We start from the raw sequence: 26,260 nt of genomic DNA on the forward strand, positions 1-26,260 counted from the left end.
GCACACTTACACATGAGCCAACCATGAACATGGAAAACACACAACATGTGCTTCAAGAGAATGGCTCTGTTTCAAAGTCCTAGAGGCATAGTCCTTACTGAGGACTTATATCTACTAAACATCACGGGAAGATGACATTCAGGGAGCTGGTGATATAGCGAGGAGGCTGGGGAACTTAATAATGGGGAGTGGATGTACAGTGCAGAGGGAATTAGAAGGCAGGTAGACAATACAGCATGGGAGGGTAAGGGGTCATGTGGGAAGGGAGATTGATGATAGTAAGTCTCAACCTGGCTTCCAATGGGGAAGGTGAACTACAAGACCTGGCATAGTCACCTTGTATGCCTGGGGCAGAGGCATACTCAGATAGACAAGTTGGGTGTGCCTTGTGTAGGTGTGAGACCTGTGGGGTTAAGAGAAAGGCCTATTGGGTAAGGACATTGTTGTTTTGGGGATTCACCCAGATGGCACGGTAGAGCCTGGAACTCTGCCAGTGGAATGGCCTTGCATCATCCTGTAAATCCCAGTGTACTCTGGAAATGAAAATGACTGCATTCACACCTGGAGAGCAGGTAAGTGCTGCTCTCTGTGAGGGAGGGGGTCTGTACATTGTAGCTGTGTGGGTCCTTCAAAGGACAACGTCAGTGAACCCTCCCCCACTCCGTGCAGGGAGGGTGAAATCCACCTGAGAACTCAGCATTCCTGGTGAGCTTTAGGCATTTTCCTACTGTGTACAGTTCACCTCCTGACCATCTCATGCAGGTTAGTGCCTGAACCCCACTATTGCCTGGAATACAACAGCAATGTCTCTGTCCCTGGGGAAATGGAGCTGAAGTTGCTAATGTTGCAGTTGCCTGTGATTTCCCCCATTGCCTGCACATGGTACTTACTCCCCAGCATGCTCCATGGAACATTGTCTGGGGATCCAGAGGGACGGCTTCAGTCACTTTGCGTTTGCTGTTCCAGTGACACAGAGACTCACACAAACAGATCATAGTGAAACAATTCACAGTTATTCACAGAAGCAATGACTTATCTATCATTAAGTGTCCCTGCACCATTGATGTTCCCTGCCACTACGTCTCAGTGTAATCCTGGTGTCTATATCTGGGGCCTTCTGTATGGAGAGCTGGTTGGACTTAGAGTTCTGGTTCGGCAACACTGGGGTGTTTCAGTCTGAGGTGTGTCTTGCCCAGAGACAAGTGCATCATCTCTGGCTGTAACTCCCACTGGGCTGAGAGCAGCAGGCAGACTGGAGGTGGAAGAAGACATGGCCATAGAGCCCTCCTTTGCTCTGAGGCTGAGATGATGCCTGGTCGCCAACTGTGGCATTGCTATTGTACTACCAGAGCTCTGAAGGGAGCTTATCTTATTAGACTTGCCATCTCTTGGATGAGACATTATGCCAAGACTCCATTTGCTTGTTCAGATGGAGATTCCTTTGCAAAATACAATGAAACACAGGAAATTCTACAACTAACAGAACTCAGGGCAAAGGAAAACTCCCAACAAATTTTTGTAGCATATTTGGGGAAATCACAAATTTATTACGGTTCATGATTAGATTACATTAGCTACAGTATAGAAACAGGCCCTCGGCCCAAAAAGTCCACATTGACCCTCCGAAGAGTAACCCACCCAGACCCATTCCCTGACCCTACATTTATCTCTGACTAATGTACCTAACACTACAGACAATTTAGCATAGCCAATTCACCTAACCTGCACATCTTTGGATTGTGGGAGGAAACCAGAGCACTTGGAGGAGACACGGGGAGAATGTGCAAACTCCACACAGACGGTCACCTGAGGCCGAAATTGACCCCGGGTCCCTGGCGCTGTGAGGCAGCAGTGTGAACCACTGAGCCACCGTGCTGCCCATTTATCTCTTTATGGTAGCAAGGACCACATGGCTCATGAGAACATCAAAATATGTATCTTGCATATAAATGCATTGCAGTAGGCTCTTGTGTTTTTACCTCACTATATGGAATGCATTTAAATTGTGGAGTATTCAGTATTGGGGAGCTCCTTGTATAGCCTTTAACAACTTGTCTTTCTAAAACTTAAGCAACTGCAACAGAATTCACATGGAGTAAGGCATGTTTCAACATACGGTATTCTTACAAGTCCATCTCTGCAAACATCCACCTTATCAGAAAACAAATTTTGTACACTACTGATTACCACTAAAAGTTAGCCATTATACATGGTTTGTAGGAAATCTATCATTTCATGAACAAAAACTTTTTTTTTCTGAGTCGCTCCCACTTTCATCCATCCCTACACACATATTACAAACATAATCTGTAAATTGTTCACGTATTCCTATATGTGCAGAAGTTATTGGTTATTAGTTTGGTATCTATTTGACCCTTAATGGTGATATTTTCACCCTTAATGATGATAATATCATTCCTGTGAAGAATATTCGGCCAAAACAAGGCATTTGTTATTCAGATTTGAAGTCTATGTTGGGTTAATGAGTTCCAGCACATGCCATGCTATTGTCTTTTGTTAAATCTGAAAGATTTCATTCTCTGTACTACCTTCCCCAATTTCCTTCACAGGTACTGCAGCCCTTTTGCTTGCTTCCTCACTTCAAAATGAAACCTTTGCAAAGAAAGTTGCCATCCAAGTTGATTGCATTGTTAAGAAGGTGTACGTTGTGTTGGCTTTCATTAGCAAGAGGTTTGAGTTTAAAAGTCACGAGGTTATGCTGCAGCGCTATAGAGCCCTGGATAGACCACACTTGGAATATTGTGTTCAGTTTTGGTCGCCTCATTATAGTAAGGATGTGGAAGCTTTAGAGAGAATGCAGAGAAGATTTATCAGGATGCTGTATGGACCGGAGGGAATGTCTTATGAAGAAAGGTTGAGGGAGCTGGGTCTTTTCTCATTGGAGCGAAGAATGATGAGAGATGACTTGATAGAGGTGTACAAGTTGATTGAAAGCAAATATAAAGTGGCTAGCCAAAGACTTGTTCTCTGGGTGGAATTGGCTCTCGCGAGGGGCCATAATTTTAAGGTGATTGGAGGAAGATTAAGAGGAGTTGTCAGAGGTAGGTTCTTTACATGGAGTGTGGTGGGTGCATCGAATGTAATGCCTGAATCTAATGTGACACAGTTATAGTAGTGTCCCATACATAAGGGACATTTAAGCGACTCTAGGATAAGCACGTGGCTAATAGTAAAATGAAGGGTATGTGTGTTAATTTGATCTTAAACTAGGATAAATGGTTAGCACAGCATCGAGTGCCAAAGGTTGAACTGTGCGCTACTGTTCTATGTTCTATTTTCTAAAGTAACATTTGTTGCACACTCTTTGGACTGAACAGGCGTGGTTTGAGAAAGATGCTTTCAAGTGGCCTGTGGTCATGCTTTTCTATCACTTAGTTTCTCCCAAACAGTTACTGATTAAAACACACACAATCAAAGGTAATTGCCAGGCTCCCTCTCTAAATCTGCACACTGCATTGTTCAGTATACATTACTGTTGTGGTGCAAACAAAAAAGGTTTTAATCATGAGTGAATGCATATTGATCGCTGGGCAGGCATTCATTGCCCTTGAGAGAATGGTGGTGAGCTTTCTTCTTCAACTGTTACAGTCCATCTGCTGTAGGTTGACCCATAGATAGGGAGGGTGTTCCAAGACTTTGACCCAACAACAATGAAGGAACAGTGATATTTTTCCAAATCGGGATGGTGAATGGTTTGGAGGGGAAGTTGTTGGTGGTGGTGTTCCCATGTATCTGCTGCCCTTGTCCTTCTAGATGAAAGTGGTCATCAGTTTGGAATGTCCTGCCTGAGGGGCCATGGTGAATTTCTGTAGTGCATCTATAATTGCCCCAAGTCCTGTATCACTGGCATCATATTGCAAGATGATGTCATCATTGACGTCATTGTACCTCACCATTGGCACAGTTATTATTTGTTGTTTGGTGTGAGTGAAAATGTTTTCATGTTCAATGCCTCAGTATCACTGCAGATTCTATGTCATGGGACATCCACAAACCAACAAATCATTTTACTTGTTTCATGTCTGTTGGTTTCTACATCTGTATTACAACGCTTCATTTGTCTGGATCAAGGCAAAGTTCATTTGCTGTCAGAAAATTAATGATGTCCTTGTTTTCAGTCACTTTCAATTTCATTTTCAGCTTCAGGTTTACCTGGTGAGCTCTGTTGCTGTGTTACCACATTAAAAGCTGCAGATGCCAATGAACCAAGGCCCAGTATCACATGAAATGAACAGCAACCATTTAGGCAGTAACATGTTAGATTAAGAATATGTACACAGGTTTCCCGTAACGGCAGATGGGCCATTTATCTGTCAAGTGAATTTGTTTGAGATTTTCAAGTAAATAGAATCCCTACAAGCGTGGATAGAGGCCATTTGGCCCATCATGTCTGCACTGAAGCTACAAAAAGCATCCCATCCTAACTCAGATCCCTAACCTACCTCCATAACCCCACATTTACCTTGGCTAATCCACCTAGCCTGCACATCCCTGAATACTATGGGGCAATTTACCATGGCCAATCCACCGATTTGCAAATTTCTGGATTGTGGAATGAACCGGAACACCTAACAGAAAACCACACAGGCACTGAGAATGTGGAGTTTGTACAGTCATTTTAGGCTGCAATTGGACCCAGGTCTCTGGCAGTGTGAGACAGCAGTGCTAACCACTGAGCCACTGTGCCACTCAAGCCTATGTACCTTACCAATTCAGTGTGAGAGTGATAATTCTGTGTTAAATGAAACAATACAATAATGCACCATCTCTAAGCAGTCACAATAGAGTCATAGAGATGTACAGCATGGAAACAGACCCTTCGGTCCAACCTGTCCATGCCGACCAGATATCCCAACCCAATCTAGTCCCACTTGCCAATACCCAGCCCATATCCCTCCAAACCCTTCCTATTCATATACCCATCCAAATGCCTCTTTAATGTTGCAATTGTACCAGTCTCCACCACATTCTCTGACAGCTCATTCCATGCACGTACCATCCTCTTTGTGAAAAAGTTGCCTCTTGGGTCTCTTTTATATCTTTCCCCTCTCACCCTAAACCCATGCCCTCTAGTTCTGGACTCCCCCACCTAGCAGGTCTAGCAGCATCTGTGAAGAGAGAAATGGAGTTAATATTTCAGGTTGATAATCTTACTTAAGCATTCAAAGGAATCCTGGCTGCTTTATTTTTCTTTTATATAAATATGGTATGATATCCTAATGACTGCATCATAATATTTGCAAATACAGAATTACGACACAGACAAGGTGGCATGTGACTCCCTGAAAGATATATTTATTATACTCACTCCAGAGCATATTTTAACTGCAGAGCTTATTTTAAGTGATCCAATTCCTTTTTGAAAACTACTGTAGGATCAGCTTATACCACTCTTGTAGGCAATGCATTCTAGTTCTTCATAACTTACAGAGTAAAAACAATTCTCCTCATCCACCCATTGGTTTTCTTTGCCAGTTTTATATCTGCACCATTTTGTTTACTAGCACTCTTCCAGTGTGAACAGTTATCCCTATGGTGTGGAAACAGGCCCTTTGGCCCATCTAGTCCACATTGACCCTCCAAAGAAGTGTAACCCACTCAAACCCATTCCCCCTACCCTATATTTACCCCCGACTCATGTACCTAACCTACACATCCCTGAACTTTATGGGCTATTTATTATGGCCAGTTCACCTAACCTAAACATCTTTGGACTGTGAGAGGAAACCGGAGTACCTAGAGAGAACTCACGCAGACATGGGGAGAATGTGCAAACTCCACACAGACAGTCGCTTGAAGCTGGAATCAAACCCAGGTCACAGGCGTTGTGAGGCAGCTAACCACTGAGCCATCATGGATAAAGATGCTATGCTGCAGGAATATAAAACCCTGGTTAGACCTCACTTGGAATACTGAGACCAGATCTGGGATCCAAACCTGAGTTCTCCCCATCTGCTCTGTAAAACCCCTCATAACTTTGAACACCTCAGTTAAATCTCACTTTTTATGTTCCCAAATCTGAGAGGAACGATCTAACCTCACTACCGTCTCCAAATAACTAAATCCTTCAAGTCAGGAGTTTCTTTCAAACTTTATTAACTTGTCCTAACATCTTGGAAAATTTGCAGCCCCAGATTCATCACCTTTTACTGAGTCATACAGCATGACCACAGACCTTTTGGTCCAATCCATCCATGCCGAACATAATTCCAAATTAAACTAGTCCAACCTGCCTGCTCCTGGCCCATATCCCTCCAAACCTTTCCTGTTCATGTGCATTGATTTCAAAAATGATGTGCTGTGCTTGGTCTTTAATAAATATCAACAAGGATAGTGGCACTAATTGTGTACCTAGGGAAGCCAACTATTTACTTCCTGCGCTGTCCACAATTAACCATTCATTACCACTTTCTGATTTCTATCTCACATCTGGATTTGCATCCATGCTCACATTGTCCCTTGAATTGCATCGTCTTCAATCTTGTAAAAATGTCTGTTATATGGTATATTGTAAGATTTCTTCTAAAGCTCCTTATATATGGCATCAAATATTTTCAGCAACTCTTTTTTTGTTGTTACTTCAACAAAGAGATCAAGTTACACAAAAACATATCCATGTAGACTTTCACTGGGAAGAGCCTCAGTTATAAATGAGAATTAGTTCTGACCTATAGTCAGAGCTTATGGTCAGAACTTCTGGTCTCTAGACATTTCTTGTCTCTAATTGGTGTGATGCGTTAATTCACAGCTCAATATTTGCTTTTATTATGCATTATGTTTGCATTTCAAAATTCACTTTCAAAAATATGTTGCTTTGGAAAAGAAATTACCATGTAAGACAAAAGCTAATTACTTCGAACTAATTGAGAGCTTGTTATTCATTTTAATTGTGTTTAGGATTTGATCGAAAAAAATCATATCTCTGAAATATCTGACAATCGTGCAATTTTAACTTAATTTTATCATGCAACTTTGGCTTTCTCTGATAATAAGAACAAGCGAAAGGTGTAACTCTACAGTTATAATTAATTATAAGCAATAGTGAGCTGGTTAACCGAACAAATCTGCAATTGTCAACAATGAGGCACTAGCTGTTCATGAAAACCTTGCATTGTTTCCAAAATCACTTAAAATAGGAAGGTTTGGTGCCTTTTGTAGGCCTCTAACTTATTTTAACCATCTCAAAAGAGCAGATACATTTCATTTACTCAGGCCAGTTGGAGAATGCTTGCTCTTCTATTAGTCTCTGCACAGTTGCAAGTCGTTTCTTTAGAAAATGACTTCATGGAAATTAGGGAAGTGAAGCTTGGCATTGGTTTTTACATAAGTCAGTGGAGCACAGCTGACTGGTGACAACCAAGAAAGGAATGAATTAAAGTTACTGACACTTTTTTCACTTGCTATTTTGAGGTGGCAACATTGGTAAGATCACATCTCTAAAAACTCTGAGAAGATGATCATAGGATTTCTTGTAATTATTATTTTTCTTGGTGACTTTTTCGCAGTTAAGTGTCAAAACACATGGGCCTGGAATCAGAGTAGGTAGAGCAGTTACACTTACCGAAAAGATGTCTGTGAGCTAGTTGGGTTTTTGTCTCTTAGCTATTTTTGTCTCTCAGCTGATTTTGATCTGCGGTGTATGGGAGGTTGAGGGGAAGAAATTTATTCATCAAAACTTGTCACAACAGGACCAACAATAACCCAGCAGGGCATGGACTGTGCTGCCATACCTGTGAGGATTAGGGTCTTCAAATTCTATCGCAGTTCTAAGTGACAATGCCAACACTTCCTAGTTTATTGTGCACTGGTTAATCAGGGATGTTCCGATGTCCTTCACCATGGAGAAACAGGAAGAGTGTGTATGTGGTTTTGACAGGCTAGCATGCTTCTCAATGATTGCAGGGAGCTATTGACTTCAGGTATGAGGTTCTCTGAGCATCATAAGTAAAGAGAGAGATTACTGCAAAGTTACAAAAAACATTTTCCAGAACATACTACTGGTGTGCGACCACACACAGTGCATCATGTCAGTGAATGCCAGCCTTCTTGGTAACAGTATCAAAGTTTCCATCATGCAGCAGCTAGTGGTGCCCACTGTCTGGTTTATCCACTGTACTCCTGACTCATGGTCAGCACCTGCACCCGGCCATACATAGACAGCTCATATACAATGAGAGTATTGCTCCCAACAGAGAATGCCAAAGACTTTTTGAGGGTGGGGTAAACGTTCCAGTTCTGCAAGAGTACATCTCCAAAATTATGGTCCATTGCCGCATCCTCCATAATCTCCCTCTTGGAAGGGCACAGCCCTGGGCATAAAATCTTTGACGAGCAACTCAGGAGCAGGAAGAGGAGACAGAAGCAAAAGTGAAGAGATATTCAGGGTTGGCTTACTTGAAGGCCTAGCAGTGCTAATAGTCTGGGATTGCCGCTTGAGAGCTAACAGCAAGAGCACAGGCAGAGTGGCAATGGTGGAAACGTGATGCTACCATCCTGAGGGAGGACAGCAGGTTTGTACACATGGAGCCATTATCATTTACCTTGGCCATCATCTCAACAATCCACATGATCTGTTAGTGCACAGATTGCTGGGCTGCTTTAAGGGCCTGCAACCATACAGTCATAGAGGTACAGCATGGAAACAGACTCTTCGGTCCAACTTGAGTCACTTGAAGAATCCACGGTAGTATAAGGCAGCAGCCATCAATAGGGTAGCTGATGACACCATTGGCAGTGATACGTGTAGTAGAACTTACTCTTTGGACATGCATTGAATGTAATGTAGAAAGCTTAATAATGCAGTCCTTCTTGCTGAGGCATAAGCAATATCAGTTTCTCAGCTTATATAAAACATTCAGTCATGGGGTTAATAAGCTGAACTGTTATCACCTCAATTTGACCTTTCACAGTGCTTCTGGGATTTGGAGTAGTTTCCACATGGCTGCAGTGAGATCTGAGATGTTGGCTACCAGGTGCCACTTTGGATTTGCAAGCAGTTGGTCACCACTTTCAACTTGGAAAGGATGTACTCCAATCTATGTGTCAAGTTGGAACCAGTTTCTTCATGCTTTTTATAAAAGATTCAGTGGCAGTTATGCTAATACATAAAATACCACTGTGTGCATGCCAGTCAACCTTTTCCTAAGCACTGTCCCATCAAATTCCTCATCTGTATCTTCTATGATAGAACTCTTACAACCTTTCCCTCTGGGTGAGCTGGCACATGTGCCCTCACTGTAACCCACTTGTGCCCCTGTTTCACCACCTGCCTATACTAGCCTTTAGAGCATGTACAATGGGCATTCTACTTCTGGTATCGATAGCAGATGAAAAGTTGGACCACAAAGTTCAGTTGAACTAGTTCTCAACAACAAGTTGAGGCAGCTGGAGCCTAATTGACAAGAATGCGATCCTTAGCTTGTTTTGGGTCAGCCCTAGTGCAATTGGTTTCATTTGAGAGCAGTTCATTTGAATATCATATGCACAATCAAATGAATAGAGGGCATAAAGTTTGTGTGCTGGCTGTTTTAGTCTTATTGTTGAATGGGTCTTAATCTCTTTTTCTGGTCATTCTTCATCCAGAATTGCGTTCTCTGTCTCAAGAATCAATCGATTGTGAATGAACTGATTGTAATTCAAGGGATTTTAATCAGGAAAACATTACACTGTAGTATTCTGTTAATTGCATCTCAGACAAAGTAAAATGGAGGCAAGTTCTGAAAAACAGAACGGGAGAATTTTGTGGTGCGTATATATAGTTTTTTGTGGGTTAGTGGTTATGTTGTACAAAATTTTAACACTAGCACTGAAATTCTTTTGTTGGGAGTGTGATGCTGTATACAGCATTCTGAGCCATCCTTTGTCTGCAGCAGCATGTAGCTTCATGGGTTGTACTAGTTGGACAGATCCCAGAACATGAATCATGCAATAGTCTTTTCACAGATGATTCAAGAAAGTGATCTGTGAATTACACAATCAGTGGAAAGATCACATACAGAGCTGTGCTATGTCTTGAACGAGCTTCATATTTACCATTTGACTTTGTATTCTGTAAAGACTGTACACACCTCAGATTTGTCAGTTAGTTAAATTGTTGGTTGCTTTGTTTTATTGTGGACCCTTGCATTAGTAAGTTCAGTTTTGCGCAAATATGATCTGATGCCAGAGAGCAGGCCTGCACAGGGGTAAGATTACAAGTAACAGAGCATTAGAGACACTCAGCAGATCTGGAACCTTATGTGGGGAGAGAAACAAGGTTAACGTCATGAATCTATTTTAATTTTATAAGATCTCGGATGGCTGAGATCTCCAACCATCCACAGGACTTTGTGGTTACTTGCACAGTTGTATCTGGGTTAACTTTCCATGGATGTTTTGCACCTGTTTTTGTGTACTCCAAGGACAGGAGTGGAAATCCGAACTGCATATTTGTAGTTTTCATGCGTTGTGCTGCACTGCTAACTTTACTTCAACTGCAGTGTGATCAGCTGGAAATCAGTGCTGCCACATGTTACTCTCCCATTATTCAACTGCTCTTATGAGTCATAATATGCTGATGTGGAAGATATAAATTTGTTAGTGGTTCATTGTGAAAACCTTTCACTCTTAATGCAAAATGTGGATTTTATTTCTTTACTTTAGACTGTAAGTACACACAATAGATTCTTCTTTTAGCCTATCAGTTCGTACTCCTTCCTTTTATGTTCACTACCCTGTGATCCATATCAAAAAAGTGCAATGCCTGCAAGTTTCAAAATGAGCTATAGGGAGAAACTGAATAGACTGGGGCTTTTTTTCTCCGGAGCTTTGGAGACTGAGAGGTGACCTTATCGAGGTTTATAAATCATGAGGGGTATGGATAGGGGCGGCACGGTGGCACAGTGGTTAGCACTGCTGCCTCACAGCGCCAGAGATCCGGGTTCAATTCCCGCCTCAGGCGACTAACTGTGTGGAGTTTGCACGTTCTCCCCGTGTCTGCGTGGGTTTCCTCCGGGTGCTCCGGTTTCCTCCCACAGTCCAAAGATGTGCAGGTCAGGTGAATTGGCCATGCTAAATTGCCCGTAGTGTTAGGTAAGGGGTAAATGTAGGGGTATGGGTGGGTTGCGCTTCGGCGGGGCGGTGTGGACTTGTTGGGCCGAAGGGTCTGTTTCCACACTGTAAGTAATCTAATCTAATCTAAACCAAGGTCTTTTTTCCAGCGTAGGGGAGTCCAAAACCAGATGGCATAGCTTTAAGGTGAGAGTGTAAAGGTTTAAAAGGGGAAACCTTTACAGACAGAGAGTTGTGTTTGTACGGAATGAGCTGCCAGAGGAAGTTGGTGGTGGTGGGTACATTTACAAAATTCAAAAGGCTGGATGGGTAAATTAACAGGAAGGTTTTAGAGGGATATGGCCAGATGCTGGCAAATGAGACTAGATCAGTTGAGAATATCTGGTGGGCATGGACAAGTTGGACCAAAGGGTCTGTTTCCATGCTGTATGACTCTATGCTTCCATTCCAGTGAGAGTCTGACCAAACTTCATTCTCAAAGGCAAGGACCTTGACATTCTTGTCTTCTCTTTACAAGGTCCATGATGTTAAGGAAGTAGGGACAGGGCCTGCCTTTCCTGGAAGATCTTGCTTCCATGGCTCAGTATGAACTGAATGTGCTATTGAAGACTGGTATGTTGAATTTGCTGTGATGTGCTGAGCTTGTGCATATGACTCCTTTCCCCATCTAAGGCCTCCATTGAACAAACTTGTACAGAGAAGTGATTGGAAATGTAGAATTGGGTGTTTGATAGTGGTTCTCTGATGGACTTTCTAGCTGCAGGAGGAGATGGATACTTAAGGTGCCCCTAGAGTGATTGGGCACCCAATGGCTCCACGTAATTTAAATATCCTCCCACTGACCCCACAAACTGCTGCTGAATGTGTATTGCAAGGCAAAGTTTAGATTGGTGAAATTGTTCTATGTTGACTTTCAAATCATTATCCACAGACAATGTAAGACCTTCATTTCATGCAAATCCATTCAATATGGCAATCATTGAAATTCAGATTCCCAGATAGCAAGTAGGAGCAAAACATGGACCGGTTATGCCAGGCCTCTACCTGACTCTGCCTGGAATTTCCAGGATATTGATAAATGGACATAAGCGTCCCATCATCTGCAATGGCACAAGGACAACATTATTACAGAATAGATTGGGAGAAGTCTTCTTGCCTCATATTCTGCTTTGTCTTCCTATAGGTTCAAAAGGGCTTTAGTGTGGCACTGGTTTCAATTCTCTCACATAACCAAGGGACCTTGGGGTTCCTGGAAATAGGATCTACTAACCAAATGTGATGAATTGTTGGGAATTCACATGGGGAAAATAACCATTTGTTTGTCTCAGGCTGCAGTTTGGAGAAAGTGTCCATCTTCCTTTCATCTACCTGCTCCACCCTCGTCTCGGACCTATCACTTTCATCCCCACCTTCATCTACCTATTGCATTCCCAGCTACCTTAGCCCAGTTCCACCCACCTCCCATTTATTTCTCAGCCCGTTTGGCCCACAAGCCTCATTCCTGATGAAGGGCTTGAGCCCGAAATGTCAATTCTCCTGGTCCTCAGATGCTGCCTGATTGCTATGGTTTTCCAGCACCACACTCTTCACCTCAGGCTTCAGGTTCCCTTCCTTCTCCCATGCTACAGTGCTGTCTATTCACCATCAGTTAGACACACAGCATCTGCCTTCTGATGTTTCCATTCCTTATTTACAGCTAAATTCTGGCAATACCACTTCAAACATGGACGGTGAAACTGAATAATTACTATTATGGAAAGCTTTGACTGTTAATATAATGCACACATATTTAATAACTTTTTCGCTTTGTACTGCAATTTGACAATTTTCTAGGCAATAAACAGTTGTGCACTTCTTTTCTTTGCATAGATACAGAGTACAAATATGTTCTTCTTCATATTAAAGACTCCACACAGCTTTGGATATGCCACCTTTTACAATGCCTGAAACTATATAAAATTAGGATATGACTAGACAATGGACTGGATAATTAGGAGAGTTCTGTAGTGTGTGGGGGGTTTCTACTGATGAAACTTGATTGAAAACTATATCAGAAAGAAGTGATCATGTCCCAACATTAGTATCTCAAAAACAAACTGAGAAAATAATCCTTTCAGAAAGCATTTCAAAACAAGGATATTGGAGGAAAATGTTGCTAGAATTATGATTTGCTTCAGGATTGCTGTTTAATATGCTTTAAAATGTATTGCAGAGCTTTTGGGTAACCCACAATGGGCAATGTGAAGAGCAGCATTTTCTGTTCATAGTTTAGGTTTAAAGTATCATCAAGTACTTTGCTTTTCATCGAATCATAGAATCCACCCAGGCCATCAGACCATTGAGTCCACACTGACCTTCCAAAAAGCATCATACCCAGTAACCCAGCATTTCCCATGGCCAAGCCACTTAACCTGCACATCTTTGGATGTGGGAGAAAACTGGAGCACCCAGAGGCACTCCGTATAGACACAGGGAGAATGTGCAAAGTCCACATTGACAGTCAGCCAAGGTTTTTGATTTGGCAAAGAATGCATTGCTGAAGTTATTAATTATTTTGTTTTGAACCTAACTTGTTGTTGCTTTACGGGTTTGTTAATATGAAAGAACCAGTTGGAAAGAATCATAATACTGTTTAGTCAAGTATAAATCACATCATTCCATGTTTATTAGTCATGTTTTTCAAGGTTCTTAGTGACTTTCTTGGGTGTTTTGGAAATTGCATTCATTGACTTATATGTCTCTAAGCCAATGTTGTCCACTTCAAATGCAACTAACCAAATGTAATGAACTAGGAATTCAAATGTGGCAAGTAGCCTTTTTGTTTTGTAAGTTAAAATAAAGGGTAACCAACACTGCTCTTGGCCTCTGTTCTGAAACTTTCTTTCTCTCCCCTCCCATTCAAGGAAAAGCCAAAAGGTGGTCAGCCTGCTAAGGCAGAAGATTCTAAACCAATGAGCTCAACTAGAAAGGTAAGTTTATCTGCATGATAACAATTGTTTAGTGGAATAATGAAGTATTCATTTAAATTTCTTGATCCTATTGCACAGGTGGGAATGGGATTATTCAGCATACCATTTACCTCTGAATTGCTTGATACACCTGCATATTTACTTTCATTGACAGGTGTACAAGGATGCCCAGATCCCTGTCTACATTGACATTTTCCAATATATCATAATTTAAAGAATATATTGCCTTTCTGTCTTTCACACAAATTGTATAAATTCACATAAGTTGCCTGGATCACCTTGAATCTTTTTTTGTAAATTCCTTGCAACTCCCAATCACACCTGGCTTTGTTTTGTCATCAAACACAGAAAAACTGCATTACCTTCCTCATCCACGTCATGGATATGTATCATTATACCTGGGGCCCAAGCACTGATCCCTAGGGTACATCACTAGTCACAACCTGCAACCCATTTTTTTCCACTCTCTGGTCTGTCAACCAATTCTAAATCCACCTCAGGATATCCTTCCCAATCGCATGTGCTTCAACTTTGCCCACTCGCCCCTTAAGTGGTACCTTATCAAAAGCTTTCTTGAAATCCAAATACATTTACTTTAAGCTTTATGATGAAATATTTACTTTAAATATTATTGTGAAATCAATCAGTTATTCCCAATTTGTGTAGCTAATAGTTATCATTGTAGGTCAGTGATAAATTGTTTTTAAAACTTGCAACTCATCCTTAACCTTTTACCCCTGCCTGTAGTTGCTAAGTGGATGAGGTTGGTGTTTATGAGCATTTTATTGACTTTAACTCCATGTATTTGACTTTAACATTTGCTGTCTATTTGCCTGTCAATGAAAGCATTTTTTTTTGTGGGTGTATTTTGAAAAATGAAGAGTAAAGGCCGAACTGCATGCCAGTGTTTGTTTATTTTATGCCAGGGTTGGCTGGATATGTTCACACACCCAATGCAAGTGCTTGTTCTTTATTGGATAAAGTTTATTGTGAAGGCTAGGGAATCTGAGAGACTCAAATTAACACTTGATCCTCTCCCCATGTAACGTATGTGAGGTTTTGTTAACCCCTTCACAGCTTGGATGGTAAAATGGTTGAATAAATCACACAAACTATTATAAAAACTTTGCTGACTTTCAATTTCATTGGCAAAGTATGTACATATTAAAAACAGAGTTCACTATTATTCCCAACGGTAATAATTCCACAAAATGTTCACTTATTAGCACCACATCCACAATAGTAAGAAGTATAAAATGTTTATATTAAATGTGTAAATGAGGCATATTTCATCCCAAGTGTTTCAGGTTTAATCAAATATTTACAAGTTTTATTAATGTTCACCATTTAATAAAAGCATTTGAACAGTTGAAAATATCAATGTAGAGATACTATCTTTAAAACATGATTAATTGATGAAGCGGTTATTAAATTAACTGATGACTTATTAAGTTGGTGGCAAGTCACCAATCGACACTTGTCAGGGCATTTATTATATGCACTTCTACCTGTTCAGTACAAAAATGGCAATTGGAGTACTATTGGCATCATGATATGCTGACTTCCATTGAGTTGCCAACCTGGTGAAGTTACAGTGCTGACCAATATATCGTTATGCAACAGAAGTAAGATCCATCTTTTAAAGCACGTTCAATGCTTGCAATAAGTCTTTTGTCATAAAGAATTAACATCATAATCAGCTAGCTCATTTTCTTATGAACTGCTTTAGGAAGAATATTATTAAACTGGAGAGGGTATAGATCAGATTTACAAGGATACTGCTGGGACTGGAGGGTTTGAGTTCTAAGGAGAGGCTGGATAGACCGGGACTTCTTTCACTGAAGCGTAGGATGTTGAGGGGTGTCCTTATAGAGGTTTATAAAATCATAAAGGGCATAGATTAGGTAAATAGCAAATGTCTTTTCCTTAGGATGGAGGAGTTCCAACTTGGGGCATATTTTTAAGGTGAGAGGAGAAAGATTTAAAAGGGACCTGAAAGGCAACTTTTTCACACAGAGGGTGGTTCATGTGCAGAATGAATTTCCAGAGCAAGTGGCGCATGCAGGTGCAATTACAACATTTAAAAGATATTTGGATAGGTACATGAATAGAAGGGATATGGGCCAAATGCAGGCACATGGGATTAGTTTAATTTGGGAAACTTGGTCTACATGGACGAGTTGGACTGAAAGTTCTGTTTCCATGCTGTATGACTCTATGACTATATTTGAATTGTACATCGGACACATTGGCATGCAGCATGATGGTTTTGGTGCCTGTGGAAGGTTGTCATCTCCATTTCTTCCAATTTTAATATAAAGAAATGTAACATCAGTACAGGAATGACCATTTATCCAAACCTAACCTGAATGAATGAATTCCTCCTCCCGTGACTAGCATCAAGTGACAATTGCTTGGTTATATGCCAGTAGTTGTTTGAGGAAATACATTTTGAAAGCTAAGCCTAATGTTTACTCGGACTGTGCACTGTAACTTGAGTTGGCTGTTTGGCCCTGGCCTATTATAGCATTGGGTGGACTGGCTACTTTTTGTCCTGTAGAGGGTAGATTTGTGTCAGGGACCATAAGCCTTCCTCCTTTTGGGCACAAGGAGTAAAGAGGATCATAATTTGGAAATCACCATTAATAAAGTCAACAACTACATTTAGAGTGCTCACAGCAGTTCATTCAGGGGTCGTATCACAAAATTCATTGAACACATCCACGTCTGTGATCCTGTACATTCCATTTTTGAATTAATTTAGGGGATATGCACTTCACTTACTCCCCACCTCTAGTTATCCTTGCAAAGATGATGAGCTGCCTTCCTGAACTGCTGCAGTCTGTTTGGTGTAGGTACATTTGCATATCTGTTAGGGAGAAAATTCCAGGATTTTGACCCAGTGACATAAAAGAAATTGATATATTTCCAAGCAATGATGTTGAGTTGCTTAGAGGGAATCTCAGAAATGGTATTGTTCCCATGTAGCTGCTGCACTTGTCTTTCTAGGTGGAAATAGTTATGGGTTTGGAAAGTGTTGTCTAAGCATCTTGGTGAATTCCTGCATCTTCGAGATAGTAAACACTGCTGCTATTGAACATCAAAAATGGAGGAGATGAATGTTTGCAGATGTGATACCAATTATGTCGTTTACTTTGTACTGGATGGTGATATGTTTCTTGAGTGTTGGTGGTGCAGCACCCATTGAGGCAAATGGTAAACATTCCGTCATACTCCTGACTTGTTTGAAGGTGGGAGACAGGCTTTAAGGAGTCCAAAGATAAGTTGGTCACTGCAAATTCCAAGACATGATCTAGCAGCCACTGTATATATGAACTAGCCCAAATCAGTTTCCTGTAAATGGCAACTATCAGGATGTTGTTAGTCAGGGATTAAGTGATGGGAGTGCCATTCAATTTCAAGGAACAAAATTTAGATTCTGTCTCATTGAAGATGGTGATTGCTTGCCATTTGTATGGTGAATGTTACTTCCCACTTTCAGTCCAGATTTTACAGCATATGGATATGGACTGCTTCAGGGTCTGAGGATTCGTGAATGGTGTTGAGGATTATCCAATCATCAACAAACATCCCCACTTTTGACTTGTATTTCCTGGTGCCAGATTTGGTCGAATACAATCTTAATATTGCCTGATAATGTCTATCACTTGCACCTTACCCCTGGGTTTGAGCCTTTGTGCATGTTTGGAAGAAGAATATAGTGAAATCAGGAGGTAAGTGGTGTTGTTAGAAATCAAACTGAGCCTTAGTGAACAGATTATTTCTTTGAAAGTGCCTTTTAATACCGATATTGATGTCTGCTTCCATCGCTTTACGAATGACTGAGAGTAGATGAGCTGGATTGGATTTATCCTGTATTTTTGTGGACAATACCTGGGTAATTTTCCACATTGCCAGGTAGGTGCCAGCAGTAGGTGCTACAGGCATGACAGATTATGGAGCACCAGTGTTTAAGCACTGTTATCAGCTTGCTGTCAGGACCCTTTGTCTGTGCACTATATTAATATCATGTGGAGTGAATCATATTGGCAGAATGCTGGCACTAGTGATACTGGAGACCTCAGGATGAGACCAAGATGGATCATCCATTTCACAGCCCTGTCTATAGCAGTGATATACTGGGCTCTCCTGCCATTGAGGGTTTTCTATAGTTTAGGATCCTCTACCTACTTTTAATTTTTAAATCTTCCATCACCATTCACAATGGCACGTGGCCAGACTGCAGGGTCTATATTAGATTTTTTTTTGCTTGTGGCATCACTTGTTCCATCTATCGCTCGATGCTTCCTTCTGTCTGGCACATAAATAGTCCTGTGTCATCGCTTCACCAGGTTGACACCTCATTTTAAGTAGGCTTGATGCTGCTCCTAAAATGCCCTTCTACACTGTTCAGCAACCTCGTGCTGATCTTCTGCCTTGATGAGAATGGTAAAGTGGGGTATAATTTTATTATTCATTCATGGGATGTGGTCATCACAGGCTGGGCACTATTTATTGCCCATCTCTAGTTGCCCTGGAGAAGTGGTAGTGAGCTGCCTTTTTGAAACACTGCAGTCTGTTCACTGTAGGTACATCCAAATGCTGTTAGAGAGAAGGATTCCAGGATTTTGACCCAACAACATTGAAGGCATGATTATATATTTCCAACTGACAATGGTGCTTAGTTTGGAAAGGAACATTCAGGTGTGGTATTCCTAAATGGTAGTGGATTTAGGATTGGAAAATGTGTCCTGAGGAACCTTGGCGAATTTCTCCAGTAGTTGGAACACATTGCTGTTACTCAGAGGTGGTGGTGGTTGTGGAGGGAATGGATGTTTGTTGATGTGGTGTCAGTCAAGTGGCTGCTTTGACATAGAAACATACATTACAAACAAGACCCTTCAGCCATCAAATCTATATGCCAAACACTCTACCTACACTAATCTCACTTACCTGACACTTCAAGTGCCTATTCAAGCACAAGTTAAATGTTATGAGATTTCCTCACTCAACTATCATCCCTGGCACGCTCTGGGTGAAAAAGTATTCCCTCAAATCCTCTCTAAACTTTCTGCCAATCACTTTAAAATTCTCCCCCTTTATGATCAACTAAGGGGAACAGCTGTGTTCTGTTCATCCTATCTGTGTTCTGTTCATCCTATCTGTTTCCCTCATAATTTTATACTGCTCAATCAGGTCCTCCCTCAACCTTCTCTGCTGTAAAGAAAACATTTTGAGTTTATCTAGTCTCTCTTCATTGCTGAAATGTTTTCTTTCCCAGGCAATGTGCGAGTGAATGTCCTCTACACCCCCTCCAGTGCAATCACATTCCTTCCTATAGTGTGGCGACCAGAACTGCACACATTATTCCAGCTATGGCTAAACCACAAAGTTCTGTACAGCTTCAACATAACCTCCTTGTTTTTATAACCTGTGCCATGATTGATAAAGACAAGTATTTCATATGCCTTCCTAATTATTCTGTGCCATGATTGATAAAGACAAGTATTTCATATGCCTTCTTAATCATCCTATTAACATGTCCTGCTACCCCAGAAATCTGTGGACAAGCACCCAAGATCCCTCTGTTCCTCTGAGCTTCCTTGCCAGTCATTGAATATGCCTTGGTCTTGTTACATCTTCCAACTTCACATTTATCAGGGTTAAATTCCACCTGCTACTGATCTGTCCATCTGACCAACCTGTTTATGTCTTCCTGTAGTCTGACACTTTCCTCCTCAGGGTCTACCACCCGGTCAGTCTTTCTGTCATCTACAAATTTACTTATCCCATGTTCTTATCTACATCGTTTATGTCTTGGATGGTGTCAATCCACTTGGGTGGTGTTGGAGGCACACCCATCCCAGGTAAGTGGGGAGTATTTCATCACATTCTGACTTCTGCCTTGTAGGTAGTGGACAGGCTTTGGGGAGTCAGGAAGTGAGCTACTCACTACATAATTTCCAGTCTCTGGTAAAGACAGTATTTATATGATTTGACTATAGGTCTAACTGGACAGTGTTAATCCCTGGGATGTTTGTGGCGAAAGGATTAAACTATGGTAATGCCATTCAGTTAGGAGAAACTGAGGACTGCAGATGCTGGAGATCAGAGTCGAGAGTGTGATGCTGAAAAAGCACACCAGGTCGGGCAGCATCCGAGGAGCAGGAGAATCAACTCTTCGGGCATAAACCCTTCATCAGGATGGGAAAGACTTATCAGGAAGCCCGAAACATTGATTCTCCTGCTCCTTGGATGCTGCGTCGCCTGCTGTGCTTTTCCAGCGTCACATTCTCAACGACTAATGCCATTCAGTGTCAAAACACCATGGTTATGTTTGCTGTTGTTGTTATCAGGCTAAGCCTGGATGCTGTCCAGGTCTTGCAGCATTGTACACACAGACTGCGTCAGCACCTGCAGAGTTGTGTATGGTACAGAACACCATGAAATCATCAGCAAACATCCTTACTTATAGAGGGAAGATCATTGATGAAGCAGGTGAAGATGAGTGGGCCTAGGACACCACCTGAGGAACTCCTGCAGAGATGTCAAGAAGCTGAGATGATTGATCTCCAGCACTCACAATCAACTCAGTCTGTGCCAGATATGATTCCAACCAGTAGAAAGCTTTCTCCATTTCCCCTTGACTCCAGTTTTGCGAGAGCTTCTTGATGTCAAGTGTAGCCTTACTGTCAAGAGCTGTCACTTTCACCGCGCCTTCAGAATTTGACTTTGTTGACCATGTTTGAATTAAGGCTGTAATGAAATGAGGAGCTAAGTGGCCCTGGTGGAACCAAAACTGAGTGTCAATGAGCAGGTTATTACTGAGCTGCTTGATTGCATTGTTAATTACATCTTTCGTCATTTTACTGTTGTTTGAGAGGGGACTGTTGGGACAGTAATTAGATGGGTTGGATTTGACTAGCTTTTCAAGTACAGGACATACCTGGACAATTTTCCACATTACCAGGCACATACCAGTGCTGTAGCTACACTGGAGCAGTTTGTCTAGGAACACAATTGCAGATATGTCAGGCCATGAATTTGCACCTTGTTTGTGAACACAGTTTTGCTGCTGCTGCTAATGGCCCACAGTACCATATGGATGCCCAGTTTTCAGTTGCTAGATCTGTTTGAAGTCTGTCGCATTTAGGACAGTGGTGGTGCCACATAGCATGGTGGATGGTATCCTCAGTGTGAACGCAGTCTCCGCAAGGACTCTGCAATGGTCCTACCTGATTATTCTCAAGAACATGGTGATAACTTGTCTGACTGAATAGCTGCAATCCTTGAGGCGTAGGTGGCACAGCTGGGATTAGCTAGGAGAAAAAAAAAAAACATTTTATCCATTGAACTGTAAAGCTATTGACAAATGAATATCCATCAAACATACTGGATGTGGACTACATACCAATCCAACAACCACTCACATTGTATAACAGTTTTACAATGATCAGTTCCCTCTTATAAATGAAAAATGTTTTTGCTCATCTTATGGATGTACTGAAAATATATTTGCCATGCCATAATTTTAAGCTGGTGGTTTATTGAAAGACTTTCATACTTTGATAATTCCTTTAATCCTTTAATATTTTATATCTAAAATAATTTGTTTTGTTAGTTCTCTCATTCCAATTCCAATTTATTGTTTCAATGTTATTAAAGTTTAGCTTATACCACATGTAATGCTCCATACTGAAAACAAAGGAACTCAAGAGACCTAAGATCTTCCTGTACATTTAAGAAATTGGAAATGTACACAAAGGGGCATTACTTCCCAATAGTTATGAATGCCTACAGGACAATGTATAGTTCTTTGTTAATTCATACGTGGAGTGTGCTCATCACTAGTGAGGCCAGTGTTTACTGCCCATTCCAATTGTCATTCAGAAAGTGATGATAAGCCACTTTTTTGAATCACTGTCTTCGATGTGGAAGTCTGTGACCAGTGGTGTGCCACAAGGTTTGGTGCTGTGTCCCCTAATTTTTGTCATTTTACATAAATGATTTGGATGTGACTATAGGAGGTATAGTTAGTAAGTTTATAGATGACACCAAAATTGGAGTTGAAGTGGACAGTGAAGAAGGTTACCTCAGAGTACAAGGGGATCTTGATCAGATGGGCCAATGAGCTGAGGACTGGCAAATGTGAGTTGCTGCATTTTGGAAAAGCAAATCAGAGCAAGACTTATACACTCAATGGTAAGGTCCTTGGGAGAGTTGCTGAATGAAGAGATCTTGGAGTGCAGGTTCACAATTCCTTGAAAGTAGAGTCACAGGTAGATAGGGTAGTGAAGAAGGCGTTTGGTATGCTTTCCTTTATTGGACAGAGCATTGAGTATAGGAGTTGGAACATCATGTTGCGGCTGTACGTAACATTTCCTGATGAAGGGCTTAGGCCCGAAACGTCGATTCTCCTACTCTTCGGATGCTGCCTGACCTGCTGTGCTTTTCCAACAGCACACTTGTCGACTCCGTATGGGACATTGGTTAGGCCACTTTTAGAATATTGCATGCAATTCTGATCTCCTTCCTATTGGAAAGATTTTGTGAAACTTGAAAGTGTTCAGAAAAGCTTTATAAGGATGTTGCCAGGGTTGGTGGGGATTGAGCTATCGGAAGAGGCTGAATAGGCTGGGGCTGTTTTTCCCGGAACGTCAGACACTGAGGGGTGACCTTTTGGAGGTTTGCAAAATCATGAGGGGCATGGATAGGATAAACAGACAAGGGGCCTAAGGGGCAACCTTTTCACGCAGAGGCTGGTGCATGTGTGGAATGAGCTGCCAGAGAAGTGGTGGAGGCTGGTACAATTGCAACATTTAAAAGGCATCTGGCTGGATATATGAAAATAGGAAGGATTCAAAGGATATGGGCCAAATGCTGGCAGATAGGACTAAATTAATTTAAGATATCTGGTTGGCATGGACGAGTTGGACTGAAGAGATTGTTTTTGTGCTGTGTAACTCTGAGACTGAGCAAATCTAATTATCACGCCTTGACATGCATTGGCATTACCATTGCTGAATCCCCACTCTCAAGAATTACAATTGCAACATTTTAAAGGCATCTGGATGGGTATATGTCTCTATGACTCTATGTGGCTTCTACAGTGTTGTTAAGAAAAGAGTTCCAGGATTTTGGCTTCATGTTAATAAAGGAACACTGATATATTTTCTTTGTTCAATAGTGTGAGATTTGGAGGGCAAGTTAGGGGTATTGATATTCCCACCTATCTTTACAGTTCTGTTAGATGGAAGAGATTGTGAGTGTTGAAACTGCTAGAAAAGAAGCCTTGGTGAGTTGCTGCAACATCTCGAATATGGTACAGATTACAACCATGATGCACTATTTTCAAATGGAGTGAATACTTGCAGTAGTTGATGCGTTATCAATCAAATTATTGCTTTTTCTCCTGAATGGAGTTGAGTTCTTAAGAGTTATTGGAGTTACATTTGACCAAGACAGTGGAGAGCGTTCCCTCTCAAATTCTCACCTGTGAGCTGTGAAGGTGGTCAGGATTTGGGGGTCAATAGCTGAGTGACTCACCAAATATGTACAGCTGCAGACTTACTTTTGGATTTACATGGCTAGTACAGTTCAGCTTTGGGCCAATTAGGATTTCATGGTGGGAGGTTCGAAGGTGCTAATGCTATTGAATATCAAGGGAAAGTGTTTCAAATTTCTCTTACTTGAAACAGTAATTGCATTATATGAATGGGATTTCAGAATGTAAGAACTAGGGGTAGGAGTTGATAATTCAGTCCCTTGAGTCAGCTCCACTGTTTGCTACGATCATGGCTGATCTCATCTGCCCATCTTCCATAATGCTTCAACCCATTGCTAATTAAAAATCTGTTTTCTTCTTAAATTTCATTGTCCCAGCATTTGCTGCTGTATGGAGTAGTGAATTCCACATAACCATTAACCTTTACAAGAAATAATCTCTCCTCATCTCAGCTTTAAATCTACTACTCTTTAACTTAAAAACAATGACTTGCCACGTATTAGTCCAAGCCTGAATATTTCAGCATGCAGACATGAATTGCTTTATTATTTGAGAAACTGAACACTGTGTGCAAACATCAGCTAATGTCCCTATTTCTGACAGTATGATAGAGGGAAGTTCAGAGATGAAGCACTTGAAGTTAAATGACCTTGAGGAATTTCCACGTTGAAGTTCTGAGATGGTCATAATTCATCTTCATTCACTGCAGCTACCTTCATGACAGGAAATTGACTTGGCATGCCATACAAATATTGTAGCTGTAGATTAGGGCAGAGACCGGAAATCCAGATGTGAATAATTTACCTCCTGTTTCCCCAATCTTGTTTATCATCGACATGGAACAAGTCAGGAGTGTAATGGAGCTGTCTCCACTTGCCTGAATGAGTACAGTTCTAAAAACACTCAAAAAGCTTGACACCATCCATTCAAAACAGTCTGCTTGACTGGCATCCCAATAACCAACATCAATATTTACTCCCTTTGCCATTGATGCACAGTGGCAGCGGTGTGTATGGATTGCCATAACCCACCAAGGCTTCTCCGAAAGTACCTTCCAAACCAGTGACCACCTCGATGGACAAGGACAGTAGATGCATGGGAAGACATTCAGCTGTAAGTATCCTTTCAATCCAACATTACTTTGACTCTGAACTATATCACCATTGCTTCACTATGGCTTGGTTCAAAATCTTGGAACTCCCTTCCTAACAGCACTGTGCATCTCCCTGTTCTGCAAATACTGCAGTGGTTCAAGAAGGCAGCTCGTCACCAACTCCTCCAGGTCAAATAGACATTGGCAATAAATATAGATCTCACAAGAATGCCCATGTCCCATTGATGAATTTAAAAAATCTTTGCAGCACCTTGACATTGAAATGTTTACCCTTGTGCAAGGCCTGATTCCTACCTCTTTATTCCTTTCTGGCTTTACTACACTACAATCCTTCAAAAATGTTTGTTCTCCTCTCATTCTAGCATCTTGAGAGTTCCTGATTTGAAGCACACCATTGGTTGACTTCCATGGGTCCAGTAACATTACTTATCCATGAGGCCAGAGTTAGGACTTTGAATATTTTTATTTCTGGTTTAATTCAGGAAAGGATAATCCAAGATTAATGATCATCTCACTAGAGAGGTTTTCCAGAACTTAGTTTTTAACCTAAAGTTGGATTCTTGCCTTATGGCAAGTGTTTATTTACATTTCCCACAACCTCATGGATGTGAACCACAAAACTCACTCGGGGAGGAGTTTGCTTGGCAGTGGGTGGAGCAGGAAGAGGTGCAGTAAAATCAGGGAGGTGGGTGTGGCACCGTAAGTTTTAATGAAGGGCTCTCTTTTAAAAACCTTTGGAATCTAGAAAGGGAGGACAGGAGCTATGCTGCTAAGAATGTGGAACTTAATGCTGATAGGGATTAGAAAAAAAAGTTTTGAAAGAGTGAAGTGGATTTATGCTACAATGTAAAGTTTCCAAATCGTACCTTAGTGGTTTATAGTGAATGACTCTGAAAAGAATCCATTACTTCAATTTTAAAGGTAGGTAGGGTTTTTGTACACTTTCTTATTAAGGTTCAACTTCTGGACATTCAACAAAAGCAGGTAGCTGCTCTTTTTCTTAAATATTTTGTTAAGTTTGAAATCCACATACACTCTACTTAATGCCAGTTCTTAGTTGAATCTCTGATATTTGTAATCAGTTCGGGGCTGAAGTTCTTGTTGACAATTTTACTGAAAAGACTAGCATGAATACAAAACATGAACGTTTATTTCACATTCACAGCACTTTTCTAATTAAAATTAAACAGTAAGAGAATTTTCATCCACTTTGTCGATATTTGTTATGGTGACTCAAGTGTGGTATGCATGGAAACAGCTTTTAATTGTTCAGACATGTTGGTGAAATGCTGCATTAATAATGTGAGCAGATTATTGTTCAGCTGTTCCAACTGTCAGGAATTAAATTTCACTGCAGGAAAAGTCTATGCTGTCATTGTTCAGATGGGTTGCAGGTAAGCGGCTAATTCAGTTTTGGTCTAGATCTCTCCTGAGCTAAAGTACAATATTCTTCCCCTGTTTGCAGACAGCTGGTAAGAACACTCTGGGTTAAAAGGTTGTCTCCTATGTTCTAACCACCCTTTAATTCTATGACTCATAGATACTGAAGGTAGCGTGGTTTTGATCAAAATCCAGAAACATGTCCAAGAGTTTGCAGAAGAA

At 41.2% G+C, this 26,260-nt stretch overlaps 1 protein-coding gene across 10 annotated transcripts in view; it reads left to right on the top strand.

Annotated features, from left to right (window-relative positions):
• The window catches only part of cast (calpastatin), a 205,213-nt gene that overhangs the window by 62,248 nt on the left and 116,705 nt on the right, over positions 1-26,260 (top strand). For 9 of the 10 annotated variants that reach the window (XM_072583271.1, XM_072583353.1, XM_072583321.1 and 6 more), the window contains exon 3: positions 13,974-14,039. In XM_072583271.1, the coding sequence (XP_072439372.1) occupies positions 13,974-14,039 (66 nt within the window). Of the gene's footprint in view, positions 1-13,973; positions 14,040-25,382; positions 25,580-26,260 lie in introns of those variants that run through there. The other variant, XM_072583343.1, reaches the window with a different exon arrangement.

Source organism: Chiloscyllium punctatum, chromosome 2 (assembly GCF_047496795.1).
Source record: "Chiloscyllium punctatum isolate Juve2018m chromosome 2, sChiPun1.3, whole genome shotgun sequence".
Taxonomy (NCBI): domain Eukaryota; kingdom Metazoa; phylum Chordata; class Chondrichthyes; order Orectolobiformes; family Hemiscylliidae; genus Chiloscyllium; species Chiloscyllium punctatum.